Here is a 25892-nt window from a genome sequence, read left to right on the forward strand (position 1 = left end):
CTCACAAGTGACTCTGATACCCCACTGCCCTAATCCAACACAGCACTGACCTAAACTGTTGAGAAGAAAATTATCAAACAACTGTATGCGATACACTAATATAAAATCAAGATTCAGAGATGAGTACCCAACTGAACAATCAAACAAGAACAAATATTTAAAGATACTGCTCTGTTTGCCCTGTTCAGTGAGCAATTCAGCATGCTTCCGAGCAGTTGGAAAAATCCGACCCCAATTCGAAAAGTCTATCCTAAGAAATTACATCAATAGGGGCGCCTGGGTGGCACAGCGGTTAAGCGTCTGCCTTCAGCTCAGGGCGTGATCCCGGCGTTATGGGATCGAGCCCCACATCAGGCTCCTCCAGTATGAGCCTGCTTCTTCCTCTCCCACTGCCCCTGCTTCTGTTCCCTCTCTCACTGGTTGTCTCTATCTCTGTCAAATAAATAAATAAAATCTTTAAAAAAAAAAAAAAAAGAAATTACATCAATAAAGCGAAAACTTTTCTTCAGCAACTGATTTCTTAAAATAAATACAGACAGTAGCAGTCTCCTGCAGACGACTAAAGCCACTATTGACGACTTCATTTACACAGCAATTAGCGCTATAGGCCCTGAGTCTGGCTCAGCGAGGCAGGGCTACTGGACACGCAGGGCGGCTGTGTAGTTTCACTGTTTGCCTCCCTCAAAGGAGCACAGTATTCCATAAAAAGAAACCTTCTACCAAGGAACTGAATTAAACTGGGGGGAAACATACAACAAAACGATTTAAATCAATCACAGTCCTGTTTGCAACTATCAACTCCTCACCACCTCTAACTTCACTTAGTCCACAGCGAGGAGGGTCTCAGTACACAGGGAATTTGGAATAGATTCCTCTCATTCCCACCTAAACACACACACACACACACACACACACACACACACAGATTTATTTTCCAGTCACCTCCATAGGCCCCTACTCCTGACCAGCCATAGAAAACAAAACTAAGCATATTCACACTTGTCACTACCCAAGTGTTAATCTGTCAGCGAAAGATTTACTTCTTTTTCTTTTTTGGGGGTGGCAGAGGGAGAGAGAGAGAATCCCAAGCAGGCTCCACACCCGGCACAAAGCCCGATGCAGGGCTCGATCTCACGACCCTGAGATCATGACCTGAGCCAAAATCAAGACTCAGACGTAACCAACTGAGCCACCCAGGAGCCCTGAAATATTTACTTCTATGACAACTAGCAGCCTCCAAATATTATAAAAGTCTAGATTACAAAAGAAAGCATTTGTAAACTGCGTAAGCCAGAAGTCAAGTTTATATTACACAGAAAGTTATACAGTATAATATTGAGAAGTTTGCTTGATTTTCTCCAACTTCAATCCCGAAAAGCTGAGTTCAAAGGAACACTTTAACGTCATAGTTACTGTAACTGCTTTACAAAGTGCCCTTTAATTAACAGTGGTTCCTACCCTTTTAGTTTTGTACTTCTGCAAACCACTGCACTCTCCGTCTTTTCTCAAGGCTCTCGCTCCATAAAAAATACTTAATTCCTTAATTCACAAAGACCAGGGCCTTTGAAAGAAGTAAGAAATTATTCTACTACCACACTATGAATAACTCCCTAACTTAGGTGTTCTAAAAAACATATTTCAATATCTTGATTTTGCAATTAAAATTAAAAGGGTGGGAGGACAGATTACATAAACGGTTCCTCACATTTCTGAAAGTTTCTCACATGTACCAGTCTTGTCATATTTTGGTTCCCTCTGACTGTGTATTCACTCATCGAGTGACTTCTACCTTATATGCCAGGCACAGAGCTGAGCAGGAAGCATGAGACTCCTGGAGAACCCACAGATGGTGGAGAAGAGTGACTGGTTACACCTGTATCTCTGTGTGATCGATAAACTCACAAAAATTAGCACATAATTTAAAGTTTTTTAAGCTGTCAGCAAAAACTTAATCAATCTAAAGAGCTTGGTTTTATAATGTGCTCTGACACTAAAGCTAGGAGTTGGGAAACAGGAATTCTAATCCTGCTTTGGTTAAGGTGATGAAGGACCTTGAGCCTGGAACTCACTTAGAACCAGAACTCAGGGTGCTCGGTTCTGAGATCGAAGGGTTGACCAGATGATCACTGAAGTTCCTTTCAGGTTCACCACTCTATCATTTAGAATTTAAATTGACCTGAAGCTCAGAGCAGTAAAATTTAAGTTTCTGTTTTAGAATGAAGAGTGACACCAAGCGGAGCAAAGTCAGAAATACAGTCTAGTTTGGTTTTTTTAAAGCTTAGCAGCTACTCACAATGCACTGTTTCTATTACAATTTAATAGCTATTTACAGTACAGTACAGACACTCAAAGTATTAGGAGAGAGAGAGGTCTTAAATAACCAAACCAACTTTTTTATTTTCAGAGTCCAGAAGGGTCTTATTAGGTCTACCAGCTTAATTTCACAAAACCTGCACTGGCAAATTTAAAACTCCAGCTTCTATGACTTTGCCATAGATTTACAGATTAATTTTAAGAGAAATGACAACTTTATAATAGTAAATCTCCAACCAAGGCTACGGTATGTCTTTTATGGCAGTTCTCCGTTTTAAATCTAAACATTTCAAATTTATATCTAGTCTTACTTGTTTTTGTCAGAAGCCTGTATTATATGGCTTTTGCTTTTGGCAGAAAGGTCTTCCCTTCATGTCAATATCATAAAGTTATTCTCAATTTTCTCCTAACATCTTTATGGGTTTTTCAATATATTTAACTTTGTAATCCATTTGAAATTGATTTGGGAATGAGCTTTAAGGGAGAGATTTTATTTTATTTTTAGGCAGTTATCTCATTCATTTCCGCCACCGATCTGAAATGCCATGTTTTTATATCGTGCATTCTTATATATACATGGACTTATTTCTGACTGATCTATTCTGTTCCACTCATTTGTCATTCTATCCTGGTTTCTGTACTACACTCCTAATTATTTACAACCCAATTTAGTACCTGGTAGACTATCTCCAACCGTCTTCCTTCCTTATCACCTTTTCTTAGCGTTTTCCTGGCCACTTTTACATGTTTTTTCTAAACTTTACAATCATTTTGTTAAGTGTCCCCAAAATAGTCTCATTGGGGCTTTGACCAGAATTGCATTATACTTTAATTTGGTGAGAATTGATAGTTTTACAGATTTCCAGAAAAGTAGTATTTATATTAATATTTTTAAATCTTCCAAAGTGTTTTCATGTTCTCTTTTATTCCTAGATACACGTTTCATTAGCTACCATATAGGCAAGTCTCCTACATCATCATACAACTAAAAAAATGTTGAAAAGAATTACCTCCCTCTATCTTCCTATCAGTACGTTTGTGGTCAGTTATCAATTCTCCTTCACTGCCCCTAACTGCACATCCATCTTAGTCATAAGACTATCATGAGATGGTCTGTCAAACGCCTTGCTGAAGTCTCAATCTGCTGTGTCCTCCATATTTCCCTTACCTCCTACTCCAGCAACTCTGTCACAGGAAAAAAGTGGGTTAATCTGATCCAATACAACTTGATATTAACAAATCCATCCCAGGCCTAGTGATAATCATTCACATTCCCAGGTACTTAAAATCATCCACACATAGTTTTTTTAAGATTTTACTCATTTGAGAGAGAGCGAGTGTGCCCGATTTGGGGGAGGGGCAAAGGAAGAGGGGGAGAGAATCTCATGTCAGCTTCACACTGGGCACAGAGCCTGACATGGGGTTTGATCTCACAACCCTAAGGTCATGACCTGAGCCGAAATCCAGAATCGGACACTCAACCGACAGAGCCACGCAGGTGCCCCAACCACATATATTTTTAAACTTTTACTTGTAATGGACAAGCATACAATATTATTTCTAGAATGAAATGCTGCCAATTTAAGAGAAAGAGGAGGTAGGGGATAGTTTAGTTACTTTAGAGAGATAAATGGTTCTAACATATTCAAATCACCCTGATGATTCTAGTTCAAGTCCTGGAACATATATGCTGACAGAGCAAGCTCACTGACAGCCTCACTATAGTTGAGAAAGAAGGTATTACCTTCGCACCGCAGTCTGCTCCTTTCTGAATGCAAAATCCAATGAACCGTGGGTCTGCCACTTTTACTAGGATGTTGTCAACACAATAAACATGAATGCTCCAGATGCCTCTCTGCTCCATGTCCTCCACAATATTCTGGGCTGCAAGAGCCCGATAAAGACCACCATTCCCATCTGGGAAATAAAACAGCCCATTAGTTGTACACCAAAACCCATTACGAAGGTAACCCAAAACTGGTTTACCGGGGCTAACGTTTCCAAAGTGGGGTGAAGATCTCTGAAAAGCAGTTTTATGTCACAGGCCCAAGAAAAATAAATACCCAGGAGGAAGAATTCAGGTGTCGAAAAATTATACTATGTGACTTTGAAAGTAATTTAGCAACCAAAGTCCATATTTTTCTTTTTAACTCAGGCAACCAGGCAACCCAAAGTCCATATTTTTCTTTTTAACTCAGCCTTTTTAACAATTTAGCCTGTAATACATTGTGAAATATAAAGTTTTTTCTCAAGCAATGATTATTTCATAACATTTCAAGTTTTATTAATATTTATATGATTCAAGTTAGCTCTGTATTTACAGCCCCAATAGTGACAATTTCACCAATCTCAAAAATAAAAATACACGAGCATTTTATACAAAATAACTTGTTAGGAAACCAGATTAATATGAAGGCCAGATTTAAAATACATATAGGTAAAAGCCTCTTCTTTTCCCATCTACTCTTAATGCTGTTTTAATGTACTTTGTCCACCAACACCCTCAGCCACAGCTTAAAAAATTGGACAACTTCACAAAAGTAGAGCTAAAAACAGTAAAATCTTCCATTAATGAAAAAGAATTAAGTAGAAAAAAAAAGACTTAAGATGAAATAAAAGCCTGTATCTGGAGGCTACCACTGGTAACACTCTTATTTATTTCCTGTCAGCCTTTCCTCCAAATATTCACATAGATGTGAATCTGTCGACACGTTTATTTTCAGAGCTGGGATCATACGCGGGGTCGCTGCACGTGGCTACACAGTGTGCGTGCAACACCCGCAACCCTACAGGGTGGTGGCCGTCCCCACACCGGGCACACACCTTCACGCTTCCCATTCTCTCACTTAGCTACTGTCACTACTTCTCCTTGTCATTTAGTATCTCCAATCAATTGTTTTATTACAGTTTGGGAATACTACAGATAAACTATAATTTAAGCTCTTGTTTATTAAATAACAAACGGTTTCCAATCTTTCCCTGCAAGAAGTAATGCAGCCACGAACACTGCTGATATAAAATACTGGGTAAAGAGAATGAACACCCTGCGAGCTGCGCAGGTTGTTCTCAAGGGCAGGCGTCCGCAAAAAATATAAAAGTGCATCCATTTCACATAAGAACTAGGATGATCGGTAGGGGAAGAAAGGGATAAAGAAGGGGAGGGTAATCAGAAGGGGGAATGAAGCATGAGAGACTATGGACTATGAGAAACAAACTGAGGGCCTCAGAGGGGAGGGGGGCGGGGGAATGGAATAGAATGGTGATGGGTAGTAAGGAGGGCACGTATTGCATGGTGCACTGGGTGTTATACGCAACTAATGAATCATCGAACTTTACATCGGAAACTGGGGATGTACTGCATGGTGACTAACATAATAAAAAATCATTTAAAAAAAAAAAAGCGTATCCATTTCACCCCTGGGCATTTTCATTTTTTTTAAGTCATTGCTAAACTGCAATAAAATCTTAAATATTAATTTTTAACATCCAAATCACCATATCAGAAAGAAAATCAAAATGTAAGGATTTATGTTACTCCCATTTCTAGTCACCCTTAAATAAGCATGGTTACAAACCTGGAGCCATGGAAACCTTGTTCTTCTCTTCCAAAATAATTTTCCCATCAAAACTCATAGCAGGCAGCATTCCCTGCTGAAAAAAGATTACATTCTCTTTCTTTAAACCAAAGTACTTGTGCTTTGTGAAGAACTCCTTTGTCGACTCCATTGTTCTGCCACTGGTCATTATATACCTTACAAGAGAAAAGTAGATCTTCTAAGCAACAGTGCTCTGGGAATTAGGGCAAAATTCAATCTTGTCTATTTTCCAAGCAAAAAAAAAAAAAAAAATCATTGAGCATACTGACTCTTTGTTCTGACTTCCTTCACCCTCTTCCTGGATAAGGTAGCATTAGCTGCTACCCAAGTGCCTTTCTTCCAGTAACTTCATTAATCTTACATATAAAATAAATCTATGTAACAATATGAAACATACCTCCTGCAACAGAGAGCCTGTAACTGGCTTAAACAAACATTTTAGAACTCTGTGAAAACTGTATTTTAAATTTAAAACTCCCATTATAAATAAATAGGGAGAAAAGAGTAAATGTAATATATTCTAATGATCTCTCGTAGTTCTTTTTACTAAAGTTTTGAAATGAATCTGGGCTCTGCTAACCCTCCATTTAAAATCTTAAAAGTGAAATTATATTATCCGTTCTCACAAAAATCAACCATGCTAGTGTGGCAAAGGAGTCAAAAACTCTATCTAAAGCCACAATTAGTGACTGCAGTAGCTTTTGCCCTTACTAGAATTTAAGCCACATATAAGTAGGGATTTTTGTCCATTTTGATTGCTGATATGACCCCAGTACCTAGAAGCAGGCATTCAATATCTGCTGAATGAATAAATTAAGAAAATGGTATAATTTCCCACCATGCCAGGTATCTGTTTCACAAGTTATCCTGGGTCATTTGAACTCTGAGTACAAAGACATGGCTAGACTGCTCTGTGTAAGAAGAGCACAGAGATTCTAAGTCATGAGGAAAAAGAGAGAAGAAAATTCAGCATGATAGTGGGAGTCAGGGCTGTAAGGAGAATACTGCCTGCTTAGAACACAGATGTTCCTCAAACATCCCCAAAGAAATCAAGAAGAAAAAAACAGTTTATTGCCCGCCAACACTCATGTTGAGAAGTGCTAGCAAAGCTGGGAATTTACAAAAAGCCTATTTTTAAAGGCATCAGAGAGCTATAGAAGCAACATGGTATGGAACTAAAATTCAAGACAGTGGGAAACTTTCAGAGAGGAGCTAAGGATATGCAGCTGCCTTTTCCCAGGGTATCTGCTGATCTGGGATCCAGGCTAGTGGTAGGGACGCTGGGCTTGGACCAGGCAGGACAGAGAAACCAGCAGACCTTTTGTGGGTCACATGGGGCTAAAATAACAAGATTAGGGACTTGAGGGATCTCAAACACACAGCTGGTTTCCCCCTCAAAACATAACTTCCAAAGCTGTTCTGGGAAAGAGGTTTAAGAGCTAAATCAAAAACTTTTAAAAAACAAAACAGAATTTCCCACAATCTCTTGGTGCTCAGGACACCAACACTTGCCAAGGAAGCCCCGAGAACACAGCATTCTACTAGAGCCTGGGGATCCGAGTGTGGCCCACAGCAGAGAAATCAGTGGGGGCTTTCAGCTGGTGTGTATGGGAAGGGGGGGTGTGGGGAGAGCTAGATAACCTGGTACTTAAGGATAGGAGTTTCTAGACTGTGAGAACTCCCTGAGCGCCCAGAGCAGTGACTAAAAATAGACTCCTATCACCCATCATGAAATTTCAGATGCCAATGAGAAGAAGAGACTTTACATGCTGGGGCGGGGGGGCGGAGACTGGGAATCAGAACAGTAATAGACCCCTCAACAACGTCAGAAACAACAGAAAAATGCCTTCAAATTTCAGGAGGCAGATGTTCAATCAGAAATTCATACACAGACAAACTATTAATCAGTATAAAGTTTATACACTAAGAGAACCCAATGAGTCCCTAAAAGTACTCAGGGAGGGATGTAAAAGCCTAAGGAGAATATATATTGTGCATTAAGACTACTGTGATCATTTATTGGGCTATAACATAGATTACTTTTAACGTATATAGTAAATTACAGCTCCTGGGAAAATTATTAGTAACAGGAAATATGTCTGCTTATGAATAAAGTATACATGCATTTTGAATATTATAGACTGACATATGTTTAGACACTCTCCCACATCAAGACACATCTTACCATGGAATGATGCATTTGTTGCCGTGGTATTTTTCAGCTAACTGTTGAAGCTTCAGGATACGCTCTGCCTGAATCTGAAAGAGCGTCTTACGAGATGGCAAACCAACATCATACATCCCCTTGGGGTATGCAACACCAAGTCTCGTCCCCTGCCCGCCAGCTAGAAGAAGAACCGCCACTTTGTTCTGAGAAATCTGGAAAAGTCCTAGAAAAGAAAACACCTGTATCACAAAACCTCTGCAATTCAACATTTTAGGACTACACCTACAAGAAGTAGCAGCAATGAGTCACCCTATCTGCACAAGGCATAAAGAACAAGAAATCCACACGTGATCACAGATAACTACCTTGTTAATAAAAACATTTTTACTATTAAAAAATTAAATTTATATAAACCCAACCAAACACCAAGCCGTGAATAATATGCTTTAATGAATTAATAATTCTTTTTCTGAAAATGTCAGAAGCAAAGCCCAACAAGATGTTACAAACGTTTCACAAGTGCTGACTACTTACTAGATGGGGCGTGTCAAGAGAAAGACAAGATAAAAGAGGACACCTGGGCTTCAGGAGGCATGATGATATGCTATCCAGCCTGTAAATCCATCAGTGACACACAGTCAGTCAGTGAGCATGCAAATAGACTAGACAAGCTACCATCCAGCGAATAAAGAGACCTGAAACCCTCAGGAAAGCAAAGCCATACAGAGGTCAAGAAGTCAGGCTCTGAGGTCAGGACACCTGGGTGTGAAAGCCAACTCAGCTGAAAAGGCCTCAGGGATCTGCCCGCATAACGGCAGGGCAAGAGGAGGCTTTGTGGGGTGATGGAAATGCTCTATAACTTGACTGGAATGGTAGTGACATGAGTGTATAAATATGGCAAAAAGTCATAAAACTAGAGCATTTTATTATATATAATTATACATCAATAGAATGGATTAAAATGCAGGGGTTTTGTTTTCATTTTTGTTTGTTTTTGCCAAAGAGCCATCTATCCCAGCTCACAAGGATGTGAGACTCAGAGTCTTTTTGTCGATGATTTATTCCCATTGCCGGGAAGCCCGTCAGTCTGCATCAGTTGAATACTCAGCAATAAGTAATAACCAAACATAATGCTTGAATCAAAATATTATTCTCTGAATCAAAATAATTCAAGATGGATTTAAGATGCAAATGCAAACAAATGAAACTGTAAATATTATTAACAACAGAGGCTCTCAGTTTGGATTAAAAAAACAAGTTTTGCCATAGACCACTTTTTTTTTTTTAGCAAACAATTTTTTTTAAAGTACAATAAGAAAAATAACAGCAAGAAAGCCCATACTTCACCAACAAAGTAAAATGCCCTTTCATCACTAAAGTTGTTAAATCTGACTTTTTTTTAAATTTTTTATTATGTTATGTTAATCACCATACAGTATATCCTTAGTTTTTGATGTAGTGTTCCACGATTCATTATTTGCGTATAAAACCCAGTGCACCATGCAATACGTGCCCTCCTTAATACCCATCACCGGCCTATCCCAATCCCCCACCCCCCACCCCCTGAAGCCCTCAGTTTGTTACCCAGAGACCACTTCTGAGAGCCGGACCCGCTCAGCATCACAAGGCAGAGTCGCTTGTGGGGAGAGGCGACAAGGAAACTGGGTCTCCGGGAAGCTAGAAAATGCCAGATGAGATCAAGCAATGGTTGACGGGATTTCTGAAATCCTCAGACACCGGGAAGGAAGCTGGCCACTGCCCAGAACTGAACACTAGCCCAGAGTGGGCAGTGGTGGCCGGTATTCATTGTTATTATTTTTTTATATCCTGAGGTAATGGGGGGTGTCTAATGTACCAACTTTGTGCCTTATGTGTTTGATGTGTTATACTTTCCTAAAGCTAATGTGCTAGTACATGGAGCACTTAAAGAAATACTCTAAACCCATTATAAACTCAGAAACTTCTCTAGTCCTAACACTACAATCTATCTTCAGGAGTCAGTAAAATACAGCCCAAGGACATGATCCAGCAACTATCCAGCTATCAAAAACTTGAAAAACACATCCGATATTTCCATAATTTTCAGCTTTGATATGAAGCTATGCTTAGCTAGCTCCCTGAGATCTGATTTTCTCTTTCTTCCTGCCTAGAACCAGAACTGTCTTTGTGATTTTTCTGCATAGCATTTCACTGTGCCTTATCAAGGTGTGAAAATAGTTAGACCCCAAACTAGTAACACTAATCTAAGAGGTAGGAATAATTTCCCCCATGTGAGAGGTAACGGACTCAGAGACGTTGCGGGTCTTGCCCAAGGTCACAGCGTTAGTAAATGTGAAGAAGGATCAGAAACTCACTCCAGGCCGGTTTGCCCTGCACCGCACAGCCTCCAGCAGTCTCTTCACACCCAAACACTGAACAGATCCATTACAACACCAGAGGTTTTAGGGCTCTAAACTTTCCTTCCTGTTTCTTTCCTGCCCTTTCTTCTCTTTTCCACTGAATTCAAGAGGTTGTGCTACCTTTTTTTTTTTAGTCTCTCCCACCTACCACCCCACAAGCAAAAGCTGCCAGGTACAGTCCACATTCTCCAAAACTTGCCAAACACTGAAATTTCTAACAGCATTCCAGATCTGCACCCGCTTTCAGCAAGCACCATAACTACCACGTACCAAAGTGACTGAGACGAAATGAAGCATTTTGAAGGGAGCAGGGACGACAGAAGGCAGTTTTGAAAACTGTTTTACATTTGGTTATTCCCTGAGTTATCACAGAAACTATGGTTTCTAGGGAATAAGTTTAATTCTGCTGTCATCGACCCAAAAAGCCTCATTTCAATTAAATACAGGTTCATAATCCCCTACCTAACCCCATGGATCAGAGCTGTTTCAGAAGGCAGAACTCTTCAAACTTTAGAAAACGAATACAGTACATACACATTATATGCTATCTCCAGCAAATCTGAGATAGGACTCTGTACTCCCATCAAGTGGGATAAGCTCATCAATAGTCTCCTGTCTGTTCAAGTTCAGTGTTGCTGCAAAACAGGCTTTGCACCACTGCAAAACTGCAGATAAGTCTGGCCTGTCTGAACCCTCACATACCAAAGGTGTTAGAAATATTTCTAAACATCTTCAAAAAAAGTCCCAGATAAATATCTAGACACAGAGGCCTTTGTTCTCTTTGTACTATTTATTTTCTTCACTGAGCACATGTGTTTTAAGTTGTTTAGTTGTTGTTGTTTTTAAAGATTTTATTTATTTATTTATTTATTAGAGAGAGAGAGAAAGGGAGAGCACAAGCAGGCAGGAGGGCAGGCAGAGGGAGATGCAGGCTCCCCACTGAACAGAGAGCCCAATGCGGGGCTTGATCCCAGGAGCCTGAGATCATGACCTGAGCTGAAGGCAGACGCTTAACAGTCTGACTGAGCCACCCAGGCACCCCAAGTTGTTTCATTGTTAATGTGGCTCTAGTCATCCTTTCTGACATCCTTCTTTTACCTTCAGTCCAAAAGTCAATGATTTCCCACAGCCACCTTACCCAGAAAAGGTTAGGAGCCCGTTCCAAGGGCCAGCTCTGTGTCCTAGCTCCCCATCACTTGATGCCACCCAGCACGAACCAGTGCTTTCCACAGGTACTAACCAGTTATCACAATATCACTGTATAAACTTTTCTCTCCCTAGGATCAATTTCCTAAATCATAGCATCATTCCAGTTTTCCAAATTTTCCAGTTTTATAGCTCTCTAACCAGCAGCTCATGGTAGCCTCATCCTTTATGCAAATAAATGTTTCCTAAGCCCCTGTCTGCCATACTTTCTTCAAACTTTTTCCCATCTATGGACCTGATGACCCAACCAATCACTACATCTTAAGAGAAGCATGGAGATTACGCCTACCAGGTGTCCAATTCCACGCAGATCTACATTCACACCTCACCTCCCTCTAACCACAACTATCACAATGAGTTATAACACAATCCACGTGTATTTACAATAAAAGGGCTTCTGCGTTCACCTCTTCCTGCTTATGCATCTCATGAGCAGAGAAAAACACCAGGAAAGAAAGCAGTCCCTAGAGTATCAAGGCCAGCAGCATTTCAAGAATTAAATGCAGCTACAGATGTTAACAGTATCAGATTGTGTGTTCACGGGCTGAAGCCCTCACCCACCTCATCTGGGTCACCGCAATACAACGGCAACGTTTAAAGTGTGTGTAACACGTAAATTACTATCTGTCTGAAAATGGCAGATAAAATACTACTTGAAATTAAGGGGGCCAACAAAATTCGGTAAGTTGTTCAGTTATATGGCAATAATACCTGATTTTAAACTGTATTTGTCATAACAAATTTTATATGGGCAGCATCGCACCTATCTGAAAAATGTTAACGAATTATAAATGTACTTAACCCATGTGACAATTAGGAAATTATGAGCTTCTCCTACCCCAAAACTTCGTTCACAGAAATATAGAAAAAAACAAGAAACAAAAACAGGAAAGTACAGCACTATTAACACCCTTTCCATCCTTCCACTGGAGGACAGTTCATAGCTCTCCCACAGAGGGACCGAACAGAGACCAAATCAGAGGTTAAAAAAGAAAAAAAACCAAGCCAGAGTGAGCAGTTTCCAGGACTGGAGTACATCTCTCTCCTTGGAGAGTCATGTGTCATAGGCCCAACGGCGTCTGAGAACTTTTCCTGATAACATTTATAAGAAACAAAGAGAAGAGTTTACAGTGACCGGGAATAGGTCAAACACTTCCTGGATAACTTCCTGCTTGGACTAGTGCCTCGCATACACCCGGATTTGGGCATGCGCCTGAAACGAGGAGGATGGCACAGGTGCATGTGAAGTACAGCACTGCCAGAACTTTCCATTTAAACTGTCAGCACTCCCAGGACACTGAGTCAGGTAAACAGGCTATTAAACTAGTGGAAATAAAGGAAGACTATCCAAGAAAGTCAGAAAAGATATTTTAAGTCTTTAACTTTTAATCCTATTGTACAGGTAAAACTATTATTTTATAGATTAACTATTTCCCAAAAACGTCAAGTACAAAAAGCAGACTACAAGGGAAATCACTATTTGAATCAGTTTTAGGTACTGAAGGATTACTGTGAATTTCATGAGGTATAATAATAGCACTGTGAGTAGTAAAAAAATATCCATATATGTAGAGATGAATACTGAACTCAGTAAAAGTAAAAATAACACGATGTTTGAGATTTGTCTTAAAGTACTACAGCAAAGAAAAAGAAAAGGAGGGATAGGTAAAGCAAAAGTAGCAAAATTTTCATGTTTAACAAGGTGGTCCATATGTGGGATTCATTATACTGTTTTTATCTCTAAATATTCATTTCAAAATATGCTTGAAATTTTTCATAACAAATTTGTGAGTAGGCTACAAAATTATGCACCAATCATAATCCCAGTGTGTGTGTATCTAAGAAAATACTATAAAATATTACTAGTGAGTATCTGAAATGTGGGATAGCAGAGATTTATAGTTTTTCCTTTGTAATTTTTAGTTCTTTTTCCAATTTTTCTAAAATAAGTATGTGTTACTTTTTTTTTTTTTTTAAAGATTTTATTTATTTATTTGACAGAGAGAGACAGCGAGAGAGGGAACACAAGCAGGGGGGAGTGGGAGAGGAATAAACAGGCTCCCAGCGGAGGAGCCTGATGCGGGGCTCGATCCCATGACTCTGGGATCACGCCCTGAGCCGAAGGCAGACACTTAACGACTGAGCCATGCAAGCTCCCCAGTATGTGTTACTTTTAAAATAAAACAAATCTACTGAAAATATCACTGTACTAGATTCCAGAAAATGTACAGGAGATAATGCTATGAATATATTTTTTCTAAGCAATCCACTTACTTTTCTACCACAGTGCTATATAGTAGAAAAGCACCATTCAGATTAATTTTTTTAAGTGTCTCATAGACAAAAGAAGCTAATACTGGATATTAATATGTTATTATAAAATTGGAAGACTGTTTTATGTTCAGTATAAGCATGCATTTCTTTGATAAAGATGGGGTTTTTTTAATTAAGCAAATACATTTTTCCAATGTATCTTTACTAAAATGATGTTCTCATAGAAGCTTCTAATTACTTCTCTCTCTAGAGCTCAGCTTTGTAAGATAGAAATCTTTCAGTTGCTCCTTAAGAATTAAATTAGGGATGTCTCGGTGGCTCAGGCGGTTGAGCATTGGACTCTTGATTTTGGCTCACATCATGATCTCAGGATCATTAGACAGAACCCAGCAGCAGGCTCTGCGCTGGGTGCAGAGTATGCTTGAGATTCTCTCTCCCTCTCCCTGCACCACACCCCCCTCCTCCCCGCTCACAGGGGCATGCACTAAGGGGCGCCTGGCTGGCTCAGTTAGTAGAGCATACAACTCTTGATCTCAGGGTTATAAGTTTGAGCCTCACACTGGGTATAGAGATTACTTAAAAATAAAATCTTAAAAAAAAAAAAAAAGAATTAAAATAAGACCTCTCTTCAACAAGGAGCACAGTGGTCACTTATATATTTATCCTCCAGAAATAATTTTCCACTGTAGGCATGAAAATGACCATTTTAGTGTCAACAGCCACCAGACAGTCTAAAAATACTGTACAATACTTTCATTTCCCCCATCCTGAGGAGGGGGATACAGGGGGTCACTGTCTTTGCTACAACTGCCAGGATCTTCCTCCTATCTGAAATATAACAATTAGAATCTTCACAACAGCAATCTCTTCCCCTTGATAACTTACTGCAAAAACTTCATTTTGTTATGAATTTGCACACACGTGGAAGTTTCTGGCTAAGTGAATGAAAAGTAACAAAGTCTCCTTCTTCATCCCTACTGTTTAAGCCACAAATAAATATTGCTCCCTTGACAATAAGCCAAAAGGAAGTTTGTTTCATACTTTCTTGAAGTACACTTGGTTGTAATAGTTCCAGATTTCAGTTTAAATGAAAAGTCATAAAAGTAGACTAGTTCCACAGATTCCAACAAAAAGGTCATCAAGAAGACTCAAATTATAGGAGGTTTAGACTGTTGCTCATGGTCCCTGCTATACAAGGTCTTTGGCTTTCCATAGGAGTTCATTTGAAGACTTCATCCTCATAAAATCACAAGGAGAAATACAGGCAACTGGGATACCTGAGGATATGAAGAGCCCCGTGTGACTTTTGCTCTGTTGTAATAGCCTTTTTGAAACCCAGGGGTGGAGGGGAGGATTCATGAATCCAGAGTTAGTAAGGGTCAGAGTATCACCACAGCTCTCCGCTCAGAAGGATCCATCTGGAAGTCACTCTCTCACAGCTTAGTGGCAGAGCCCTATTCCAAGAAGCTGGGTTAGCGTCTACCAAGCACTTAAGATCTAAAAGGGCACTTCCTGGAGATCATCTAATTATTTTCGGTATTTTTTAATCTCTAAGCACTTTTAAATAAAACCTCATGTAAAGATCAAATACATTAAACATGTCAAACTAGAACTGCTCTTGTAATGGGAAGATGGAGTTAGAGACAAAGATATTTAGTATCCATTCCCCCTCCCTACATGAGCAGTCTCCCCAGCAGTGGAACCCCTAGGGTTCCTTGGAACACAGTTTGAAAATCATTAAATCTGTATGCCCAGAGAAAGACATGGATTGTATACAGAAGGTTGATAATGGCAATTATCTGTCTTTTTTGTGGGAACAGGGAAAGCCAAAGAATGAAAGACAAAACAAAAATAGCAACACTGTGGTACAAATACAGACTATAAGATTATATCTGTAATACTACTATTGCACATCCATAAAACTGAATATACATATAATCAAGTAATAGGAGGCAATGTGAGCAAATAAAAACATCTGATTCAGTAAAGGGCAATTTTTCTGTAGTGTTTCTGTTATTTTGATATTTTTGCAATAAAGTAATATTTTTTACAAAGGAAAGAAAAGCATTAGTCAGATCTGTTCATTCTACAGTTGAGGACATGAGGTCCAGATTTGACAAGGAACGTGCACACTCAAGGGCCTGAGCTGCAACATTCAGTCACTATCACTTACAGAGAAGAAGTGGGTTATAAAAACCATAGCTCTGAACTCCACCACGAAAGGTACATTTGAGCAATTCTGCCATTCTCAAAGGCACTAATTAGAACTGGTCATGGGGACAGATTTTATGATACACTTTGGAAGAAAAAAATGGGGGCAATTCAACAAACATTGGTCAACCAACTTCTAACTGCTTAAAACCCTGTTCTAAATGCCCTGTGACACACACGGACAAGCAGGACATGTGCTGCTCTTCAAGAGTCCACAATGTCATGATGAAGACAGACAAAAACAACTCTTATTCTAAGAAAAAACTGAAGCCATGTGTGGACAAATAACTCCAACTTGGAACACTGAAGAAAAGGTCATGATCAAAGAACCTTAAAAGATGAATGTATGCTCCCCACATGCCCCACTGCACTGCATAGCACAACTCCAGGAGATCACCTTTCAAGGTGACCCAGCTAGACAGAGAAGGGGCAAAGGCCAGTCCGAGCCAAGGCAGAAAAGACATAATGTTCAGAGAATTATTTGGTCCAGCTAAAATGTATGGGGCAGTAGGAGTGGAGGGAAATAGAGGAGACCAGATTGGAAATACAGGCTACGTAAGGTTTCTCGATGAAGCCAGCATAAAATGAAACATTTAACTTGTGCTTCAGGGTGGGAAATCTAGAAGTATGGAAATAAGCATGGAAAGAGACTAGAGGCACATTAAGACTTGAATGAGAAGAGCCCTGAGTGGGGAACAGAAATGAAAAGAGCATGCTGGCAAGGGGAGATGCTGCAGAAGTTTTGGCAACATAATCTGTTGCTTTCTGATCAGCCACCTGGTTTAAGTCAGGAGGAGAGTCCAAACAATCATGACATGATCCAACTACTTTAATACCTCTGGTATATCTCATTACAAACTTTAAAATGAACATTCCATGCTCAGTACCTTCACTTTCCCACGCCTGCAGCCGATCCTGGTCCCTGGTGGCACTGCCCAACACCTCTCGAGGGACAGGCTCCATTCGTGAATCCATTTTCTCTTGCTGAGAGGACTGGTTAAAATCTTCAATGGCCTTCTGGAAAAAGAAGTTCAGCTCCTCAAAGTTCATGGCCTGGAGCTCTGCATAAAGTTCCACCTGCTGGGCTTCATCCAGCTCATTCCAGAACTGTAGCAGGTGTTCCTGTCCAGCTTTGGACAACCTGAGTTTGAGATCGTTAACATTCATAATGCTCTGGTAGCCAAGCTTCGTGAGGATCAAGGTGTAATCTCTCTACCTGTAAACCTAAAAAAAAAAAAAAAAAAAAAAAAAAGGGATTGATGGCAGGTCAAAGTCCAACCTCAAAACCAAAGGAGCTTTTCCTACTACAAATAAGTACATTTAAAAAAAAAACTTCATGTTAAGGAAATTAACTTCTGCCTTTCCCTCACAAGATTTGTGAGATCCAACTTGTAAAGACATGAACAGACATTTCTCCAAAAAAGACATCCAGATGGCCAACAGACATACGAAAAGATGTTCAACATCAGTCATCATCAGGAAAATGCAAATCAAAATTACAATGAGATATCACCTCATACCTGTCAGAACGACTAAAATAAAAAACACAAGAAACAAGTGTTGGCGAGGATGAGGGGAACCCTCATGCACTGTTGGTGGAAATGCAACTGGATAGCCACTGTGGAAGACTGTATGGAGATTCCTCAAACAGTTGAAAATAGAACTACCCTATGACTCAGTAATTGCACTACTGGGCATTTACCCAAAAAAACAAAACAAAACAAAAACACTAATTCAAAGGGATACATACACCCTTATGTTTACTTGCAGCATTATTTACAATAGCCAAGTTATGGAACCAGCCCAAGTGTCCATCAACTGACAAATGGATAAAGATATGGGGTATGTGTGTGTGTGTGTATATACAAAATGAAATATTATTCAACCATAAAAAAGAATGAAAGCTTGCCACTTCCAGCAACATGAATACAGCCAGAGAGTACTATGCTAAGTGAAGTCAATCAGAGAAAGGCAAATATCACAACTTCACTCATATGTGGAAATTAAGAAACAAAACAAATAACAAAGGAAAAAAAAGAGACAAACCAAGAAACAGACTTTTTCTTAACTACAGAGAACAAACTGATGGTTACCAGAGGGGAGGTAGGTGGGGAGAATGAAACAGGTGATGGGGATTAAATAGGACTCTTGGGGCGCATGCGTGGCTCAGTCGTTAAGCATCTGCCTTCAGCTCAGGGCGTGATCCCAGCATTCTGGGATCGAGCCCCACATCGGGCTCCATGCTCCACTGGGAGCCTGCTTCTTCCTCTCCCACTCTCCCTGCTTGTGTTCCCTCTCTCACTGGCTGTCTCTCTCTCTCCCTCTGTCAAATAAATGAATAAAATCTTTAAAAAAAAAAAAATAGGGGCGCCTGGGTGGCACAGCGGTTAGGCGTCTGCCTTCGGCTCAGCGTGTGATCCCAGCGTTGTGGGATCATGCCCCACATCAGGCTCCTCCGCTGTGAGCCTGCTTCTTCCTCTCCCACTCCCCCTGCTTGTGTTCCCTCTCTTGCTGGCTGTCTCTATCTCTGTCAAATAAATAAATAAAATCTTTAAAAAAAAAAAATAAAGAGGACTCATCACAATGAGCACTGGATAATGTATAGAACTGCTGGACCACTATATTGTACACCTGAAACTAATATAACACCGTAAGTTAAATATACTGGAATTAAAATTTTAAAAAATAAAAATAATTAAAAATTTAAAAATAAACATGTAAGACAATTAGTATTACTAATTGTAATTCTAATTAGCATTATAAACCAGGCACTGCGCTAAGAACTTTACTTACAAGGTCTCATTTAATTTTCACGAACTCTACAACATAGGTACTACTATTTTCCTTACTTTACCATTGAGGAGACCGAGGCAGAGAGGCAACACAACCAGGCCAACCACTGGAGCTGGGATGTGAGCCCACCAGACGGTCCAATTCTAGGGCTCACAATCTGACTACCTCACTTTGTTGCCTCTGTAGTACTCCTCTGACCATGAGCTACCACTGAAGGAACACTTGACTTCTTAGTAAAAACTGTTCTCCTTCTAGTGCAAATGATGGAAATGATTCTGTTGTATTCAGAATAAAAAAATTCCAGGAACACCTATAATCATTTTATTTCAACAGCAACTTCTACAAAGAAGCAATAAAAACGTATCTATTATCTTTACTAAGAATTGAACCCTAAAGGGACAAACAATTCACACGTAACAATCAACAGATAAGACAATGTAATACAGCAAAATGTTAAACTGTGTACTATTCAAAAATAAGAGAAAGAGGAAATATTGAATCTACTTGTCTACTCTAGATAAATGCAAGAGAAGATAGGCGTTGTCTAGAACGAGTTCACAAAGGAAGCATGATCTGAGCTGTGCGTGCCTCAAGGGTTGAGCAGATTACACAGATAAAATCAAAAAACAAGTAGAGTCGGCCTGTGTGACAGAGAGCAGTCAAGAAAGTTGAAGTTCTATGTAGCATGATGGGAAATGATGTAGGGTAGGACTTGACCATGAAGAGCCTTGAACCAAGCCAAGGAATTTAGACCTAACAGAGTAACAAGAAGCCCACAGCAGATTGCTCAACAGGGCCATGTCACCATGCTTTAGAGAGATGAGAGAAAGAGCAATGGCATAAAACAAACAGTAAGGGGGAACAACTAGAAGCAGGAAAACAAGTTCAAAGACAACTGCAGGTATGAAAAGCTGAAGTTCTGAACCAGATTAGTTGCAAAGGAAATAAGTGTGAAAGGGAGAAATTTGAGGGTCACTGTAAAGAATCATCACCGCATTATAGCTGCTTAGACGTGAAGGACAGGAAAAAAAAGGTACCAAACAAACAGCCTGTTATCTCCTATCATAAGAATAGTGGTAAGTGATAGACACGGTAGTTTGGAGCAATATTCTGGAGTTCTCTGTGCCTCACCTGTAAAGTGGAATTAATAACAGTATCTATCTCATCAGTACTATTAAACATCAAATACCATTTACAAACTCAGGTTAAGAGAACCTACACCTGTTCCCTGAGGCAGCAATAGTAACACCTATCGCTTACGTACTTCTGTGTGACACAGTACAATTCTAACTGCTTTATAGATACTTGTTCATGGAATCTTCAAACAACGCTAAGGTACTGTTGCTGGGATTACTTTACAGAGGAAGATACTGCACCAGAGATGACTTGCCCAAGGTTCCAAACTAGTAAAGTGATAGAGCCTGGATTCAAATCCTAACAACCTGACTCTTAAAGTCACACTCTTAACTGTTATGCGATACTGCCTCTCAGGAGATAAGACTGTGGGGGTGGGGGGGAGGTGTGTGTAAAAGAAAGGAGCAGTGAGAGGGAGTACATTATTTATACTTTATTCAGAAATATAGACACAACTGATGTTCTTACATCCGACTCACTTTGCAGAAATGAGTTCACAAGCCAACAGAATGGAGAAAGAAAAAAAATGTACAGGATAAGCAGGTGAAGAACTTCACAGGATGAGTAAATACGTCATTTTCATGGTGCACTGGGTGTTATATGCAAATAATGAATCATGGAACTTTACATCAAAATGCTAGGGATGTACTGTATGGTGACTAACATAACAATAAAAATTATTATAAAAAATAAAAAAAATCAAAAATAAATAAAATAAAATAAAATGCATTATTACTTTTTATTCAGTACTGGGTATGTTGATCCAAATCAGAAATTGCTCAGAAATAATTTTAACTAATGTCCACTCAAAAATAAATTCAGGAAACGTATTATCATAAATAGAGACAGGCTCAGAGCTTCTATAATTTTTTTTCTTTAAATAAGGTGCCCTAAAACTGAAGTGATAGACTGGCTTCAGGACTCTTATCAAATCGACTTCAAATTAGATGAGCACATAAGATTCAGTGTTTATATTCCCAACGTTTATTTTTGGTTTGTTATTTAGATTTACTTTAGGGATATAATGCTTCAAGGGTGAAACGAACAATACTATTTATGAAATCCACCTTATGAGTTATCACTGATTCCTAACGAAGTTAAGGCTTCTATATGAAACAGAAATGAAACCCTATTATCAAGGTGGGACAGTTCTACCTCGCTGTCACCTAAGACCCCTGTCCTCTCCTCCAAGTACATCCTATAGTCCCTCCTATCTATTGAAATCCCATTCACCCTTAAAGGCCTGCCTCACACACTCCAGCTTCAAGTGAATCTTTACTGGTTTAGGAATCAAACAGAACTGACTTTTATTCCTGGCTCTATTCCTTGGGCCAAGTTATAGATACCTTCACCTCTGTTAATTTCATCTGCAAAATGGGAACAATAAAATTTTCTTCACCAGGTTCAGAGGCATAAGTAACATTACATCCAATGAGAAAACGAGGCTCAAAGAGATTCAGTAATTTGCCAAAGGATACATACCCAGTAGACAGAAAAACAGAAATTTTTAACCCAGATAAACCTGACTCTAACACCTATGATCTTTGCATCAGACAGTAACTCTCATAAGCAGGGGAAATACTGAGAATTCAACCCAACATCTCGTGTAAGAGAGGCAGGAGAGCTGATGAAAGTCAGCATCGGGCCCCGGAGCCAGCCTGGCTGGGCTCAGACCCCAGCGCCACTATTTCTTCATTCTGTGACCTTGAACAAGTTAACTTAACCTTTCTGTGCCTCAATTTTTCTCATCTGTAAAATGAGCATAAAAACAGTACTCACCTCTAAGAGTAAGAGGATTACTGAATTAAAATGAAAAGCATTTAGTACAGTACCTGACACATAAAAAAGCCCTCTATAAATGTTATCAGCTACTATTATAAAAGTGAAATTTGTGCTTCAGACCACTCACTGAGTTACAGAACATGAGGAGAGCTACTACCTGAGTTAGGCAGTGGAGGATGAAAAATTTGCCTGCAAGAAGTAAAAGAAAACCCAGTCAGTGGGAACGGCATGAAAAGTGGTTCAGGTAAAGAACTATATTCAAGAAACAAGGCATGGTGCTGGGATACGGGCAGCACGTGGCTGTGGATGAGGCTGAAACGTGCTTCAGGGCTGCTACTCCTGTTCAAAGACAGATGATGAGCCCACAACCTCACACAGGCCAAGAGGTTCCTGTTCAAAGTCTCCTTTTCGCATGCAGAGATATGTCAATAGACAATTTATGAAGGAACATTATTTAACTTTCATGTGCGATTCATTCATTCAATATTTAATGAGCACTTACTGTCTGCCAGGCGCTGATGTAGGGGACACAGACACAGCCACGCACAAAGCGACAACACGCATGCCCACATTCCAGTACGAGACAGGCAAACATATAAAATGTTAAGTAGAAGAACGACGTGGGCGAAGAAGTCAAAGTGCAATGGGGGGGATGGTGGATATTTTAAATGGGATGGTCGGGTGGGACCTCTGAGACATCTGACAATCCACCCGAATGAAGAGAGAGCAAGCATGTCAGTATCTTAGGAACATTCTAAGGACACAGGAATGTGCGAGGTCAACACAGCTGGAGCACAGCCACTGAGCCCAAGTGACTGTAACTGAGGTGGACACTGAGCAGATCAAGTAGGGCCTTTTGGCCAAAGTAAGGACTCCGGGATTTGGGAAGCCACTGGAGAATTTGGAGCAGGGGCACTTCATGGTCTGATTTAGGTTTCAGAAGGATCATTCGTTGTTGTGTGGAAAAATATTCTGTCATGAAGGGAAAAGTGGAAGCAAGCAGATGGCAGTTAGGGAACTACTGCAGTAGTCCAGATGAGATGATGTTGGCTTAGAGCGGTGGTGGACGTGGACCCTAATCCTACAGGATTAGGTAATGGGGGGAATGTGGAGACAGAGAGAAAGACAGGAACCAAGCAAAGAGGACTGCAAGTGGTGGTGCCATTTACTGAGGTGGGGAAACGTTAGGACAGGAGCAGATTCAGAAATGCGTGTGGAGAGTGTGGGAATCAACACTCCACTTCCGGACATGTTAAGCTGGAGGTGCCTATTAGACATACAAACAGAAATGTTGAAGAGAGAGCAGAATGTAGTAAAGTTCAAAGGTGATACTGGAGCTAAACATAAAACTTTCAAGGTCATCAGCATACATGATATTAAGTTATGAACCTAATGAGATCCCCTGGCAAGTGCAGATGGATAGAAAAGCAAAGAAATTAGAAGACTGAGCCTTGGATAGGTATTAGGATATTAAAAGGCATTTCTATTGTTCATATAGATTTCAAGAGATATGATACCATTATTTTTTAATTAAAAAAATACATCATGTAAAAAAAAAAAGTTGAGAGAGACAGCTTTCTATTAAACTATCTTCCAACGAACTGGGACTTTCCTAAGGTCTCATCTATACTACTGTTTCTGCCCAAATTTAAAGGAGCATACTACAGCAGGAAGATCAGGCAACCAGGTAAGTGAAGAATCGAAAATCATAGTTCTTGGTCCCTCCCCATCAACTGACCCTGTGCAAATCATTCCACCTCCCTGTGTACACATTTCCTCATAAAGACAATAAAACCAGCCTTCCTCACACACCCTCAAATGAGAGTCAAGCGTGGAGCGTCCCTGCCTACTAAAACACATATGCAAACATTTTAAGATACAAATCAATCTTTTCCTAAGAAGTCACTGGATACCCATCTACCTTCAGATGCTTGGGAAAATGGATGCATGCAAATAAGACAACTCATAGGTTAAATTTTTCCCTACATAGGTTAAACTTTGATACCTGGACTTAGACCACTGGTGGTGTGCAAAGGTTGACAAGGTCACATGTGCTAAGTTAATTCTGGTAAGAGGTCTGGATGTATGTGTAACGGTAAGCAATAGTGAATACAAGAGTTAGAGTAGGATTTTTATTTTGACAAGCAAAGTCTGAAAAAGTCAAGGATCTGCTCTAGAAATGATGACAGAATTTGGTATACGCCCATAGCCTAATACATCTGCATCAGAAACAATGACAAATTTGGTAAAAATCTACCATGATCAAATATAGCTTTATTAGAATTTAAACACCACTATTAAAGAAATCCAATATTTCCCCTCCTATCCTGGTCTCCCTCCTGCCCCTATCTCTTCTGCTATATATGCCCCCAAAATTGATAAGTAAACTTCTTAGAACTCTGGAAAAATAGTCTTGGAGTTGAGCCGTAACCACTGAATCCTATAAATGCTTGGCAGCCCAGCCTATGAAGTCTTTCTTAATCCCAGCTAAGGGAGCCAACTCACTAATAATGAGGGAATAGAAACTGCCTTCAGCTTCCTGTAAACTCTTCTGCCCACACCTAAACAATTTCACCTTAAAAGTCCTTAAACTAAAAGCACTATATAATGACATTTTCTTATTATCATAATCACTATTACCTGATTTCAGATTTCATAAACCAGGCACAAATAAAAACAGAACAGCATCAGGCCAAACTTAACACAATCTTCAGGAAGCCATATGTTCAGCACATGTGTTCTCTCAGCCTTCCAATCCCTTCCAATCCCATCCTCCTGCGTGGCCAAGGCAGGGGAAACCCCAGAAACCAACCCTCTCCCACCACCAGTGTTAAAACCAACCAACCAACCAACAAAAAGGGGCAAGCGGGCTTTGTCCCCCTCTCACGTTCCCCGCAGGTATATCCACTCCTCCCTGCCGACACCCTCAGAATTCTGTCCCTCTCCTGCGCCAGACGGCCCACCCCGTTCCCGGCGGACACTTCCAACGACCACTTGTCCCCACCGGAGGCCCCCGAGCTTGCCCAAACTGTCCGCAAGGCCCCGGCCCGAGAACCTCAAGGCCCCTGCCCCCCACCATCCAGGTGAGGCCCACCCCCAGCCGCTCGACGAACCCCCGATTCCACACATTGCCCGGTCCGGTCCTCCCCAAAGCCCCGGCCGGCTGGGGCGCCCTCCCCAGCGAGGTGTCCTAGCACGGGAAGCGCCTGCGGGGCGCGCCGGGCGGCTCCTCGGCCAGGGCCAGGCTCGGGCGCCGAGCACCGACGTGGCCGTGGGAGCGTGCGCGTGGCGGGACCGGGCCCCGGCGTCCCCTCCGGGCTGGCGGGTGGCGGGGGAAGAAGATAGGACTGGGCGGGGAGCCGCTCACCTCCCTCGGCGCGACGGCGACTCCGCCCGGCTTCGGCTCCCTGCGCGCGGCCACTCCTCGGCGTCCCGCGCCCGCTCTGAATATACCCTCATCCGGGGGGCCGGGACGGCGGGGCGGGCCGCGAGCTGGCCCGGGGNCCCCGCCCCCCGGCCACCCCGCCCCTCTCTTGCAGCTACGAGTGGCTACCCGCGCCGGGAGGAGCCGCCACCGCCCGCCCGGCCACGTCAGCGCCGCGAGCGCCGGCGGCGAGGAAACCGCCGAGGGGGCGGGGCCTTGCGCGTCACTTATTCCCTGGCCCAATGGGGACGGCGCTGGGAGTCCGGTCCGCGGGCGGCTCCGGTCCGCGGGCGGCCCCGCCCCCCCGGCGCGCGGCGGCCGGGGAGAGGTGTGCGCTGCGTCAGCTAGAGGGGTGAGGCCAGAGGCGGGCAGTTGTCTCCGTGACCGTCCCCTGTGAACCTTGGCGTCACATCTGGTCCCGCGAGGTGCCAGCCCACAGCTCCTAGTCGTCCCCTGGCCCAGCGCCTCGGCCGCACGCCGTTAAAAGAAGCGGACAACGGAGTTGGGCGGGGAACGGTGTCATGCAGCTGGTGGATTTCCGACCGGCCGTGCCTGCGAACCGACCCCGGAGGGCGGACCTGGGGCGCCCTCTG

The 25892-nt window shown here is 41.4% G+C and overlaps 2 protein-coding genes across 5 annotated transcripts in view; one reads left to right on the top strand and one right to left on the bottom strand.

Annotated features, from left to right (window-relative positions):
* The window catches only part of UAP1 (UDP-N-acetylglucosamine pyrophosphorylase 1), a 41827-nt gene extending 16353 nt beyond the window's left edge, over positions 1 to 25474 (bottom strand). For 3 of the 4 annotated variants that reach the window (XM_034667238.1, XM_034667239.1, XM_034667237.1), the window contains exons 1-5: positions 25243 to 25474; positions 17054 to 17390; positions 8095 to 8299; positions 5889 to 6064; positions 4058 to 4230 (exon numbers count right to left, since the gene is read on the bottom strand). In XM_034667238.1, coding sequence (XP_034523129.1) covers positions 4058 to 4230; positions 5889 to 6064; positions 8095 to 8299; positions 17054 to 17333 — 834 coding nt within the window. In that variant the 5' untranslated portion in view covers positions 17334 to 17390; positions 25243 to 25474. The remainder of the gene's footprint in view (positions 1 to 4057; positions 4231 to 5888; positions 6065 to 8094; positions 8300 to 17053; positions 17391 to 25242) is intronic. The other variant, XM_034667240.1, reaches the window with a different exon arrangement.
* On the top strand, positions 22148 to 25647 carry LOC117803538 (proline-rich protein 2-like). The gene is made up of 2 exons (XM_034667671.1): positions 22148 to 22194; positions 24774 to 25647. The coding sequence occupies exons 1-2, from the start codon at positions 22148 to 22150 to the stop codon at positions 25645 to 25647; spliced, it is 921 nt and encodes a 306-aa protein (XP_034523562.1).
* Positions 25648 to 25892: the final 245 nt, after the last annotated feature.

Source organism: Ailuropoda melanoleuca, chromosome 8 (genome assembly GCF_002007445.2).
Source record: "Ailuropoda melanoleuca isolate Jingjing chromosome 8, ASM200744v2, whole genome shotgun sequence".
Classification (NCBI taxonomy): domain Eukaryota; kingdom Metazoa; phylum Chordata; class Mammalia; order Carnivora; family Ursidae; genus Ailuropoda; species Ailuropoda melanoleuca.